Source organism: Galleria mellonella, unplaced genomic scaffold (assembly GCF_026898425.1).
Source record: "Galleria mellonella isolate WM207_F2 unplaced genomic scaffold, CSIRO_AGI_GalMel_v1 utg146, whole genome shotgun sequence".
Taxonomy (NCBI): domain Eukaryota; kingdom Metazoa; phylum Arthropoda; class Insecta; order Lepidoptera; family Pyralidae; genus Galleria; species Galleria mellonella.
In genome coordinates, this window is record NW_026441999.1 from 7,320,251 (window position 1) to 7,334,780 (window position 14,530).

General features: G+C 37.5%; 1 protein-coding gene across 2 annotated transcripts in view; it reads left to right on the forward strand.

Moving 5' to 3' along the window:
* Positions 1-14,530, forward strand: part of LOC113513703 (tyrosine-protein kinase receptor) — a 57,884-nt gene that overhangs the window by 10,543 nt on the left and 32,811 nt on the right. For both annotated transcript variants that reach the window (XR_008252485.1, XM_052891815.1), the window contains exons 2-12: positions 4,886-4,974; positions 5,700-5,818; positions 6,497-6,701; positions 8,526-8,607; positions 9,557-9,623; positions 11,165-11,471; positions 11,561-11,727; positions 11,916-12,103; positions 12,775-12,934; positions 13,451-13,598; positions 14,121-14,264. Coding sequence is in view for 1 of the 2 variants with exons in the window: in XM_052891815.1 (XP_052747775.1) it covers positions 4,886-4,974; positions 5,700-5,818; positions 6,497-6,701; positions 8,526-8,607; positions 9,557-9,623; positions 11,165-11,471; positions 11,561-11,727; positions 11,916-12,103; positions 12,775-12,934; positions 13,451-13,598; positions 14,121-14,264 (1,676 nt within the window). In the remaining variant the exon portion in view is untranslated. The remainder of the gene's footprint in view (positions 1-4,885; positions 4,975-5,699; positions 5,819-6,496; positions 6,702-8,525; positions 8,608-9,556; positions 9,624-11,164; positions 11,472-11,560; positions 11,728-11,915; positions 12,104-12,774; positions 12,935-13,450; positions 13,599-14,120; positions 14,265-14,530) is intronic.

A 14,530-nucleotide genomic window follows, 5' to 3' on the forward strand; every position in this document is an offset into this window, starting at 1 on the left:
GGTGCTATTCCATAATAATTCTATAAGCGACATTCAAAGCGTTTTAAATTCGTTTGTTTTTCTTTTCTTTTCTTTTTTTGGTCTCTTTTTACACAATTACGTCGCCAATGAGCTGATATTTCTGTGTTTGACATTAAATATGTCATTTAAAATTGTCATCTTTCTTTAAGAAGCAAGAAATGAAATTTGCGATTAAAAAAGGTGTTTTGGAAATATTCCATTGATCATCAGTATGTATAAATGTTTTTTTTTTGTACTTTTAAATTAGTTCCCAATCTGTATGTAGACGCTTTCGGATAAAAAAAAAATGGTTTCCAATAGACGAAGTTATGAAGTAACAAACATAAAAAAAAAACCGAATTAAGAGTCTTCGTCTTCCTGAAGTCGATTGAATATGCATTATTATCAAAGGTCAAGTATCATATTCTCTTTTTTTTATGCAACTTAGAATGGCAAACAAGCTGACGGCCCACCTGATGGAAAGTGCTAACCGTCGCCTATAGACAGGAGCAGTACCATGCACATAATAGAGTAAACTGTTTCGCCCATGATACCCCCCATGCGTTGCCATTCCTGAGGACTCAGGTGTTATTCCTCTGTACACTGTAAATTCACTGTCATAAACCACCCGTCAAATCAAAACACAGCCGTGCAAACACAACTACTTCACGGTTGAAACACGAATGGGACAGAGGTACCCAAGCAATCGACTTTTGTACAAAGTCTCCCAATACGTTATCTATATATTGAGTTCCTTTGGACATTGATGACCAGCCATTTCAATATCGCCTATACCAGTTTTTTTTAATAGATGATAATGGAATGGTAACCCCGCTTGCACTATCGATATACACTTGCGGGGCACCAGTGAGGGACGATTGGTGAGGATGAAAAGGCAGGTCAGTTAGCTCATCGTGAAGAATTCAACGATAAATTAGACACGGTGCTTTTCAGGGGGAACCGCGTGGAGGTCGACCTGATAATGTATATTGATAGCAATAGGGACTATTTCACCGTTACTAACAATTTATTTATTAATTTATTATTATTTCTCACCACAAACAATTTAGGACTTAATATCTATAACTTGCAAAACATTTTAACAGTATTATTTGTGGGAGCTGGTGCCTGTACTAGGTGTTAAACCTGTATTACAAGTCACCAGGACCCTTGCCTCGAACAGTACAAATTATACAGATGATTCCCCCTCCCTCCACCCTCCAATATCAGTCGGATATTCATCACGAGCGAGATCTCCATTTTATTTGTCATCGAATTAATATATATATATATATATATATATTCTATCTATCCTATTTAAGAGCTGTGCTCTTGTCGGTGGAGCTCTTGCCACTCACTACGATTTGCAGCGAGTCTCTTCACCTCTTGATACGACACGACACCAACTCCTTCCTTGATCTGCCTGATGTAACTATGTCTCGGTCTCCCTCTCCCCCTCCTTCCTTCTATCTTACCTTCTATTATAATGTACATAAGTTCGTCGTGCCGTATCAAGTGTCCCAACATTTTTCCCCTTCTGTCCTCAATAGTTCTAATAATTTGTCTCTTTTCCTTAACCCTAAGTAGGACCTCCTCATTGCTAATTCGATCCCTCCAGTTAATTTTCTCCATCCTTCTCCAGCACCACACTTCAAAGGCTCTAAGTTTATCCATTTCCTTCTGAGTTAATGTCCACGTCCCACATAGATATTGTCACTACAATATACACGAGTAGATATTGCTATATATTTTTGATATTACTATATATAATTTTTTTTTATGGGTAATAATGGTATGGTAACCCCGTCTGCGCTATCAGTATACAATGGCGGGGTACCAGTGATAGATGACTAATGAGGATGAAAGTAGGTCAGTTAGCCCATCCTGACGAATTCCACTAGAATTAGCCACGATGGTTTCCAGGGGGAACCACGTGGAGGTCGACCTGACAGGGTATATTGTTAGTAATGGGGCTATTTGACCCTATTACTAATAATCCCTTTCCCCTCACTATATATGTAAAACTTTGTCTTAAAATCTATTTTCCGTCATTCACACATAATAACGTTCAAGTCGACGATCTCGTGGCTCTAGAAATAGACGGACAGCAGTACAAACTCGTCTATTTATATATATATATATATATATATACATACATATATAAATATTGAATGCATACTTTAAACGCTTCTAAACGATGTGTAGGCGAATTCATTGAATGATTTTAATGATGATATCCTGTAAGTACTTAATCCACCTCCGATATCACGATGACGTCTGTGATTGACTTAAAAATGACGTCGTTATACAGTCATAGACATAAAACAATTTTTTTTTTAATGGATGATAATGGAATGGTAGCCCCACCCGCGCTATCGGTATACACCGGCGGGACACCAGTGAAAGATGATAGGTGAGGATGAAGCAGGTCAGTTAGCCCATCGTGACGAATTCAACAAGAATTGTTCATGATGGTTTCCAGGGGGAACCACGTGGAGGTCGACCTAATAAGGCATATTGCTAGCAATGGGGCTGTCAAACTCCATTACTAACAATCCCTTTCCCCCCAGATAAAACAATATTAAGGGTCGCGACCTTGAAATGACCAAAGAATGACGTCTTTTAGCGTTACTGACATCACCTTACCGTCATTTTGAAGTCAATCACAGACGTCATCTATTGTTTTTAAACATAAAAAAAACGTATATAATGATATAACATTAATCAAGTGGATAACTTTGGGCGTTGCTGGATGAGAACTCATTTAGAGTTAAACTCGCCTTTGTACATTTATTTACCTCTGATATATTTTTATGTATTAACGGTATGTATAATAAAGTATAAATAAAATAAAATAAATAAAAATAAATTAAGATTTTTTTTATACAATTTAGAATGGCAAACAAGCTGACGGCCCACCTGATGGAAAATGGAAACTGTCGCCTATATACATGAGCAGTACCATGGACATAACAGAGTATACTGTTTCACCCATGATACCCCCCATGCGTTGCCACTCCTGAGGACTCAGGTGTTATTCCTCTGTACCCAGTAAATTCACGCCATATCCCACCCTTCAAACCGAAACACAGCCATGCGAACACAACTTTGAACAACACGGTTGAAACACGAATGGGACAGAGGTACCCAAGCAATCGACTTTTGTACAAAGTTTCCCTCTGGTAAGTATGTATATCTACAAAAAAATATAAAAAAAGAATCTGACACGTGTCATGAAGCAGCTGTGCTTACATGGCTGTGTTTCATATGGCGACTTCGTTCACGTAACTTTTTTATTTTTATTGAGTGGGATGAGCAGCCTTACCTCTCCATTCCATATAATACAAACATAACAAATTTTATAGTGATTGATTAATCTATCAAGACGCTATAAGGAAACAAACGAGTTTTCATATATATATATTTTTAATGGATGATAATGGAATGGTAACCCCGCCTGCGCTATTGGTATACACTGGCGGGGCACGAGTGAGGGATGACTGGTAAAGATGAAAAGGCAGGTCAGTTAGCCCATCGTGGCGAATTCAACGATAAATTAGACACGATGGTTTCTAGGGAGAAGCGCGTGGAGGTCGACCTGATAGAGTATATTGATAGCAATGGGAACTAACCTCCGCATTATTAACAATCCCTTCCCCCCCGACCTTTTATATTTATAACATTAACATTTATAATATTTATAAATAAGTAGAGCTTATAGCTAATTAAAATAAATCCAAGTATAATAGACCTTTGGATTAAGGAATTGTTAATAATGGGGAGGTTAGTCCCCCATCGCTATCAATGTACTTTATCAGGTCGACCTTCACGCGGCTCCCCCTTGGAAACCATCGTGACTAATTTATCGTTATATTTGTCATCACGGGTTAACTGACCTGCATTTTCATCTCACCTATCATCCTTCACTGGTGCCCCGCCAGTGTATACCGATAGCGCGGGCGAGGTTGCCATTCCATTATCATCCATTCCATTCAAGAGGAATAGGACATAAGTCCTCAGGAATGTCAACGCATGGGGGGTATCATGGGCGAAACAGTATACTCTGTTATGTCCATGGTACTGCTCATATCTATAGGCGACGGTTACCACTTTCAATCAAGTGGACCGTCAGCTTGTTTGCCATTCTAAGTTGCATAAAAAATCATGGTAACTTCTTGCTATATTTCGAATTAGCTAGCCCAAGACTTCACCCGCGTGAATCAGTAAAAGTATATTATGTTCTAAATTAGGATGTAATCTTTTCGTGTAGGTTGGTATTAAACATTAAATTTCGTTCAGAAGTTTTTGAGCAAATTTTTTGTTACCAGTTTCAATGGTAACTGAGGAGGCAAAAAAGCAAGGGGCCCACATGTTGGTATAACTGCTTAACTTTTTACCAGAGCGTATGAACGCCTGTAATACCAGCGGTATTACACGCTAATTGTTAATGTAACATATGTACATTCATCCATACATAGATCTTAAAAAATTTCTAGATTTATAACAGTAGTAGAACTTTCCTTGTATTGGTGTATTACTAAGTTTCTTCTAATGAATGATAATGGAATGATAACTGTGAGGGCATCAGTGAGTGATGATAGGTGAGGATGGAAGCAGGTTAGTTGGTCCATCTTGATGAATTCATTAAGAATTAGTCACAATGGTTTCCAGGAGGAAACAATTAGGGTAAAACTGTTAGGGTATACTGCTAACAATGGTGCTGTTTGACCTCATTACTAATAATCCTTTTCCCCCTATTTTAGTAAGTTAACATAATTGTCTCTTATAACATCATGGGAAAGAAAAGGAGTGAGATATATCGTTCTCTGTCATTGTAGCGTTGTGGTATTATTTATTTCATATATTTGTTTGTTTTTTGTTGCAGGACATTTCCTATACCTACCAGTGGATCCCACCATGGAGAACATGGTGATAAAATCACCACCATTCAGGGGTCTATGGGAATTTTGTAAGGTGAGAAATCTCTATATTTAATACCCACAGAAATATTACTGATTTGGAAACATGCTGGATTTTTGGACATACAATTATTTGGTATAAACTGACTTAAACTTGCTAGAAAAGATGCAAAAAGTAGGCAAAGGTTGTCATTGAACTAGTGGTGAAATATGGTGAGAAACCTCAAGATAGACTAATGCCAGAAACGATAACCCAGGATAGTACATCCAGACGTAGGACTGTGGGGCAACCCGAATTCAATAAGCCAAAGAAATGGTAAATGGCAAACAAGCTGACGACTACTTGATGGAAAACAGAGACCGATGTTTATAGGTCTGAACTACATTGTTCTCCTCCATTGGCACCCCATCATAACCATAGTTGAATGAAAATATCAAGTGATAATCGATGAAATTGAAATAATTACCGGTGCATTTAACTAAGATACCACTCATACTATGTCTTATCAGTACATATTAGGATAGAAATTTCAAGATTTAATAATTAAAACACGATAATAATAAACTTTCAGTACTAAGTCAACACCAGAACGCTCATACGTAAAATGAAAATCTCATAATTTTTATTGTTTTTGGACCCAAGTCCCTTTGGTGAATGTTATTCAGTTTAGCTGACAGAACACTCACGTCAAAAGATGGTTACAAGATTGATTTTAACCTGAATATTTATTTATATAAAGATTCCAAATAATAATACTTACGTACCACTTTCTTCACCAGTTCGAGGCGAAGCTGCATCAGAGCAAGATGCAGAATGCAAGCATAAGACTTGTCTCCGAGTCCACAATGTCCGAGGTGCAGTGGATTCTACAGGAGATCACGGGGAATAATTTTGAAATGTAAGTAATTTGAATTTAAAGACTATTTTTCTATGTTATGACAACCTGGTTAATGATTTAACACACCCACTACATCTTCTGGTGGTCGGAATTTCGAGCCCACGACCATTAGAAAAAAGTGTAACGTTTAAAAGATATGTTACAAGTTGCCGTGTCTGAGCTTAATTATTTAGTCAAATGACATATGTTAATAATATAGTAATTTATAAAACAACAGCCCTACCCTCTGACATTGATGCGCCTTTCCACTTTGGGTTTACTGGAAGACAACTCCTGCAGAGTTAAGCTCGCCTTTGTACATTTGCTTTCCTCTATCACATTTCTGTGTATACTTTATTAAGTAAATAAATAAACAGTTCCGAAGTTGGCCGTGTGGTCCCGGCATAAAATAGGCCACCCCCTCCTTTTCCATAGGTGTCGTAAGAATCGACTAAGGCAAGGCGAGGGATGGGCAACAGCGTCCCTCTTAAAACATCTCTAAAGCCTAATTACGGTTGCCAACCCGCTTGCCTGGCTTACGTTCAGCAGTGGACAGTTAAAGCTTGAGATGATGATGATGATAAAATTAGAACTGGCTTTATAATAAAAAAAGATATAGTTCATAATAAAATAAATAAGTAATAGAATAAGAATATCCCAAATTACATAACTGCTCTACTCAAATTGACTTTTTTTCAGGTGGTACCCAATGAGGTTCATGATCGGCAAGGTCCAACAAGAGGTCCGGATCATCATCGAGATCACGCGGCCTAATCACATCAGCATATCGCAGACGCTGCCCCACATAGCCATAGACAACATCCGGATGGTGGAGTGTCTACCAGAACCGCCAGTCTTCGATGGAGAATGTCAATATGGACAATTGAAATGTAATATAATTAATGTAAGTATCCCTTTTTTTCTTTACTCGTTACCAGAGGGAGACTTTGTACAAAAGTCGATTGCTTAAGTACCTCTGTCCCATTCGTGTTTCTACCGTGAAGCAGTTGTGTTTGCATGGCTATATTTCGGTTTGAAGGGCGGGATATGGCGTGAATTTACTGGGTACAGAGGAATAACATCTGAGTCCTCAGGAATGGCAACGCATGGGGGGTATCATGGGTGAAACAGTATACTCTGTTATGTCCATGGTACTGTTCATGTCTATAGGCGACGGTTACCATTTTCCATCAGGTGTGCCGTCATATATATATATATATATATATATATATATATATATATATATATATATATATATATATATATATACTAATACTAGCTGACCCCGTAAACGTTGTTTTACCACTTATTGCGAAATATAAAAATCGCGATTAACAAACAGACATTGATCGTAAAACGATGAAAATTTGAAGTTGTATGTATTTTTCAATGCTAAATCACATTTAAATAAAAATGGAAAAATTTGACAAAAATATAAAAAAAAATTTTTGGGGAAGGTCACCCTTATCATTGAGGGGTATAAAAATAGATGTTGGCCGATTCTCAGACCTACCGAATACGCACACAAAATTTCATAAAAATCGGTAAAGCCGTTTCGGAGGAGTTTGGTAACAAACACCGCGACACGAGAATTTTATATATAAGATATAAAAATATTGTATATTAATATATAAAATTGAATTCGAAATCAAAATTGTTCAGTGTATTTCCAAAGCCATATCATTGATTTACGATATACCGCCACATGCAGAGAGGAAACCGGAAATTCGAAGTGACGCAAATATTTCCTAGTCGTCAGTGAATGCAAGTGATAGTCTAAACTCGATCTCGTAAGACGGAGTATGCGATTTCTTATCACTAAGTCTAGATCGTATTATAGTTACTTCGTTTAATATTAAAATATCTACATTGTGAAGAATGGTTTTTGAGTGGCGACCTCGTACGCGCAAACGCAGTGTAGAACGACCCACCGCTAGATGGAGTGACGGCCTCAAATGCATCGCAGGGAGTCAGTGGATGCAGGTGGCTCGGAACCGTTCCTTATGGCGGTCTATGGGGGAGGCCTATGTCCAGCAGTGGACGGGTAATGGCTGGAATGACTATGATGATTTATATAAAATTATTATTTCTTGCCTAGTTTACTATAATCTCTGGAATAAAATAGAGATGTAATATATGGTAATGTTACCCCAGCACTTAATAGAGAAAAATAGAAAAAATACCAATGAATGAATGGTTTATTTTCTCATCACAAAAGGTAGAATAAAGTGACAACTTGAGGTACAATTTGATATGAAGACCAATTTTGTGAGAGACTGGTGCTTGCGGTAGGTTTAGAAGAACCTGTGTTACAAATATAAATACATTGATTATATAGATAGAGTGTCTCCATAGAAATGCTTCGAGGAAAACGGGTTAACTCTCTCATAAAATTTTACGTGATAATTAAATAATTAAATTAATGAATATTCCTTTATAACTTCTATACTTATTTTGTCTTACAATTTCTGCATATTTTTAATGCATAAACAGGTACTCATTTTATTTTTTTATTTATTAAATAATACGTCAAGATACATTTTATGCGTAAGTATATAGAATACTAATAGGACAATTGAGTCAGTTAATTTGACAATTAACTGACAAAAAGCTAACCCATTTTTTAGGCTCGATGCTCTATTTAAGTATATATAATAAATATATAATAAGTATGTATAATATATGTAAGTAAATATATATAATAAATATATAATTCTACATTTCGCAGAAGGAGTCCTGTATAAAGCTGCAACAAGTGTGCGATCTGGTGAAAGACTGCGACGACGGTAGTGATGAAAACCAGAATTGTGGTAAGATGTAGTTCAATTCTTCATCCAATAAAAATATAGCAAATTTTTACATTTAATATCCATAACTTGATAACAATAACCTTCTTTTATTAGATATACTTATTGCGCCAAATAGCTACCATCTTTTTCTTTTCTCCTCTACCAAAAGGTTGTCTGGGAGAGATTGCTTTTTTTTATACAACTTAGAATAGCAAACAAGCTGACGGCCCACCGGATGGAAAGTGGCAACCGTCGCCTATAGACAGGAACAGTACCATGGACATAACAGAGTATACTGTTTCGCCCATGATACCCCCCATGCGTTGCCATTCTTGAGGACTCAGATGTTATTTCTCTGTACCCTATGAATTCACGCACATATGGCAGTGAATTTACAGGTTACAGAGGTACCTGAGTCCTCAGGAATGACAACGCATGGGCGGTATCATGATGAGTGAAACAGTATACTCTGTTATGGCCATAGTACTGATCCTGTCTATAGGTGACGGTTATTACTTTCCATCAGTTGGGTCGTCAGGTTGTTTGCCATTCTAAATTGCATAAAGAAATATTTAAATTCAGTCATAATTTATTACTTGCAAATAGTCTTCAATTACAAGTACAAGATATTTAAAAAATTGGTTTTATGGTAAACCGCCGTGTCGTTCCCGGTATACGAGTATAAAGTGTCACCCTTTCCTTTCCCGTGGGTATCGTAAGAGGCGACTAAGGGGGCTTATGGTAGAGAAATGGGCAGTAGCGTCCCTCTTAAAACATCTGTAAAATCCTAAATTCGGTTGCCAACTCGCCTGCTAAATGTGGCAACTACTGGCAAAACTGCCCTTATGGGGACTGCTTATGTTCAGCAGTGGACAGTAAAGGGCTAAAATAATAAATGGTAAACATAATGCGATTCGCTTTGTGTAACGTGGTTGATGATATATTACTAATGCATTATTATTGTTTACAGATAAAATGCCGTATGGATCGTATTGTAATTTTGAACAAGACAATTGCGGTTTCGAAGACGTACCTCAGTAAGTATTTATAACGAGTATAAGTTAATAATATCGCCAATCCTTCCGCTTGAATTAGTAAAAAAATATAGACCATAGAAGTGGACCTAGAATTGACCCTTGAGGAACACCAAAAAATTTGTTATTTTTTTATACCACTGAGGTGACAAACAAGCATACGATCGACCTAAAGCGGTTGCCGTAGCCTAAGAACGTCTGTAATACGATGTAGGGGTATAACGCGCGCGTTGCCGACCCTGAAGAAATCTCTTTACCTCCCTTTTAAAGAACCCCATGCTGTAGTCTCTTGAGTTCATTCCGTAACCTGAGCATGCGTAGGAGAAACCATCTTAGAAATCGCGTTTTACGCGACCATCTAGGCCAGTGTTTCATAATCTTTTTTGTGCCATGCCCCACTTGAACATTTGTAAAATTTTTATGCATAATTTTTCCCGACAAAGTTTACTTGACAACTCTAATCGCCCGGTTGATATTTTGGTAACGTCAAACGAAATTATACCTAATAAATATTTACAGCATTTTTTTTATTTACTTTTTTGTTATATTTAAATTATTTATATTTATATTTAATTTAAATTGCTTGGAGCAAGAGATTTAAAATCGCTTCAAGTCCATTTTTTTATTGCCTTCCTCCATAACTATCAAATTGCCCCCCTGTGGGGCGTGGGCCCCACGTTGGGAAACACCGATCATGAGGGTTAACTCCCTGTTGATGGAGCTATATGATGTTAGAAATTGATATATTTAATAGTAATTTTGTTACGATTGTTTGTAGTTATTTGTTTATTATAATTTGGAAAAGATTAACCAACAAATAAACCTTCGTCCAGTTTTGCGGTCATCTGGAGGAAAAAGCTAAGATAGCTTCCAAAAAGTTGGGGGTGCTCAATAGGGTGAGACGGTATTTCACGCCAGAAAACCGCCTGAAACTGTATAAAGCTCAAGTGAGGCCACACATGGAATACTGTTCTCACCTGTGGGCAGGAGCGCCACAGTACCAACTCCTTCCGTTAGACCGCATTCAAAGTCGGGCAGCTCGAATTGTTGACGATCGGCGTCTTACTGTCCGGCTCGACCCACTGAAACTGCGTAGAGATGTTGCATCTCTGTGCATCTTCTACCGAATTTATCATGGGGAGTGCTCTGAAGAATTGTTCGGATTGATACCTGCTGCAGATTTTCACCATCCATAAACTACCGCCATAAACTAAAATTTCATCCCAACCATCTGGACGAGTGGCGGTCCTCCACCGTGCGTTTTTCAAGGCACTTTCTTCCACGCACAACCACTCTTTGGAATCAACTTCCAGCAGCAGTATTTCCGAACCGATACGACAACATAACCTTCAAGAAAAGAGCATATTCCTTTTTAAAAGGCCGGCAGCACACCTGCAATGCCGTAGGTGTTGTGGGTGACCATGGGCGGCGGTAGTCACTTACCATCAGGTGAGCCGCATGCTCGTTTGCCCCCTGTGTTGTAAAAAAAAAAAAAAAATAAACCTTTGGTAAAACATGCAATAATTTTGATCTTTCTTTTTCAGGCCAATTTTAAAATGGTCAAGGCACAATGGTCCAACGCCAACTGACAAGACGGGGCCCAATTACGACCACACATGCGGCCCCTTAGACTTGTACCCTACCCAAGTGGTACCCCCTCTATTCCCAGCTCACATGAACTACTCCCTATCCCAATGCGTGGGGTACTATTTCTATGTGAACATGAATGTCACTGGCCCTAACAAGGAGAAAGCAGATTTCGCCTCGACAGCCGTTATGAGAACTGTAGTTTTCAATCCACCTCCAAAAGTGCATGGGAATATAACATCTAAATATTACAATTGTTGTATGGTATGTAAATTTAATTATTTTAAACAAAATTTTTAAGAAAACTTTCATTTGTGAAAATGGTTTTGAAATATAACCTTTATTCTCAACAGATAAGGTTTTATTACCAACAAAATGGACGCAACTACGGCTCTCTCAGCGTTGACGTGGTAGAGTTGACTACGAGAGGTAATATCACTACGTCGTTATGGTTCTCCACAAAGGACAAAGGTGAAAATTGGTACAGGGCTGCTATTTTCTTACCGAATGTTACTAGAAGGTAAGAATTTAAAATAAATTTTTTTGTATAAAACAAATAGGTCCTAAAGTTGTACCCTAAAAACAACTCGTTTAAAAAAACATCTGATTAAGGTTATCTTTATGTAATAAAACAAATTACATTCTTTTTGAATTGTTAACATATTTTTATTACAAATAAATACAATTTATTCCATGCATTTGTTCCAGATACTACCTTCAATTCAAGACCCGTATGGGTATGCGAATATACTCTGACTCAGCCATAGACGATTTCTCTATGGCTCCTGAATGTTTCGGGCTCAATATAGACCCTGACGAATTAGGCGACTATAATTATTATGATCCTATATTTGAAGAGAAAACTACGCCTCATCCTGGATTTGCGGATAAAATATGTAAGTATTAATCATTAATGAGAAGTATATAGGATGACCCAATACTAAATGGAGTGACAACCTCAAATGCATTGCATGGAGTCAGTGAATGCAGGTGGCTTAGGACCGTTCCTTATGGCAGTCTATAGGGTAGGCCTATGTTCAACAGTGGATACATACTGGCCGAAATGATGATGACGACGAGAAATATATATAGAGAAGTGTAGACTGAAAAATGATGTAATGACGAAGATTGGAAAGATGTAACAAAGTCATTTAGAAAGATAGATGAAAGAATTACGAAATGTATTAAGCTTAATTGAGTAGATATGTCAGTAAGGAACGCCTCAGATGGGCATATACCGGTCAAATAGGTGGCATATTAAATAGAGGCAAAATTAGAAATAATGGTAATCAAAGACAAAGATTTCTTCACTTGTTTTCTCCACATATGAAACTACGAAAGAGGAGACGAGAGAGGAATCAGGGCAGTAATAGCAATTCATTGCTTTTACCTTCCCTAAAGGGAAACAGACTAAACGTGTAAACATAAACGAAATTGTTAAAGAATTAAAGACGAAACCACTTTCTTCTGCTGTGAATGATATTTTTAACGAAGTTAGTACAGCATTTTTTTTGTTTAGTCTTTCCTGGACTTTTTGAATACCTAGTGAATTATTCTTTCCGCATAGACTATCGCTTCACAACCTGCGGAGCGACTGGTCGTTTTGGTCCCAACCAGACCATGTGTGATGCTGCATACAACAACACGCCCGTCGCTGTATCCGTCATACAGACCCCACCTTACCAGGGCATCCAAGTTTGGGAGGTGCCTGCTGAAGGATTATATACGTAAGTATCAAATTTAAGAGTGGAAGTTTCGTATGCCAGATTTTTTTTTTAATTTTGACTTATGCTTTTAGAATCTAATTCTTCATCCACAAAGTTGAAATAATTATTGTAATTATATAAGACTTTATTCGATATGATATTTAAAGCTTACTTTTCATCGCGAATCTATATTATATTACTCAGACTAGCTACTCATATTATGAAATATGCTAAATTGGGAAATCTCTTAAAAGTAATTTGTACCTCTGTCTCATTCGTGTTTCTACCGTGAAGCAGTTGTGTTTGCATGGCTGTGAATAACACGTGAGTCTTCAAAAATGGTAACGCCCCCTGCGTTGCTGCATCATGGGCGAAACAGTATACTCTGTTATGTCATGGTACTGCTCATGTCTATAGGCGACGGTTACCACTTTCCACTAGGTGGGCCGTCAGCTTGTTTGCCATTCTAAGTTGCATAAACAAACAAAAAAAGTATATCGTCCTCCCTAAATATCTCACAGTAGATTCCTTCCACAGTATAATCGCGACGGGCGCGTCTGGAGGGCTAGGGTCCGCGTGGGCGGGAGTATCCCACGGGGCACAGGCCCGGGGTCTCTTCGAACTGCATCGGTCTGAACGTCTGTACATGCTGGTTGGTCAGCAAGGACTGAACGCTTGTAAGAAGGTAAGTACCACATGACATATCAGGTGAAGCCTAACTGCTGTTGAAAATTTACTTGCCAAGTGTGTCAATTACTCGCAAAACCCCACAATAGAGAGGAAGACCTACGTTCAGAAGTGGACAGTTAACGGGTTCATAATACTTTACTTACATCTAATACATCCAACTCTGTCTAACGATTTACTCTATGTTAGCAAGTTCCTTTAACATTCCCATATTTCTCAAAGTTAAAAGAAATATATTAAAAAAATATATGATATAATTAGTTATGTATAAATTTAAGTTTATTTAGTTCTTTTTGTTTAAAAATTGTCATATTATTGTACACCGCTCTGCCCGTTGACATTGATGCTCCTTTCCACTTTAGGTATTGCTGGAACAGAGTTATTTTAGAGTTAAGCTCGCCTTTATATATTTACTTACTTCTGTCATATTTTTATGTACTATGTGTACAATAAAGTATAAATAAAATAAAATAAATATATTTATATAGAACTTTGTAAACTGTCATTTGTTTGTCCATAGACACTGTCAGCCCAAGAAAGCCAAGAGTGCTCGAGGAAGCAAAATGATTCTCAGCTGGTGTTCACCAGCAAAACCCACGAAGTGAGGAACACCCAGGTGACGGATGGCGGGGGAGGGGGTGGCGGTGCAACTTACGTCTTCTTGGTGAGTAAATTATATCCATTTGCCTTTAGGCCAGTCGTATGCAATTTATATTTTAAAACGGGGGGAAAGGTCCATCAAAATCTTATAGAGAACAGAGAAAAAGGAGAGTGAGAATGAAAACTCTACATATTTTGAAATAATATTTTATAATATTACATCTTCTGCTGATTCTTTTTTAATTAATGATAGTCAATATGATGATATTGGTGATGAAATATATTTATCAACAAATGATCTAATGTCTAATAACAATGAGGGACATAGTA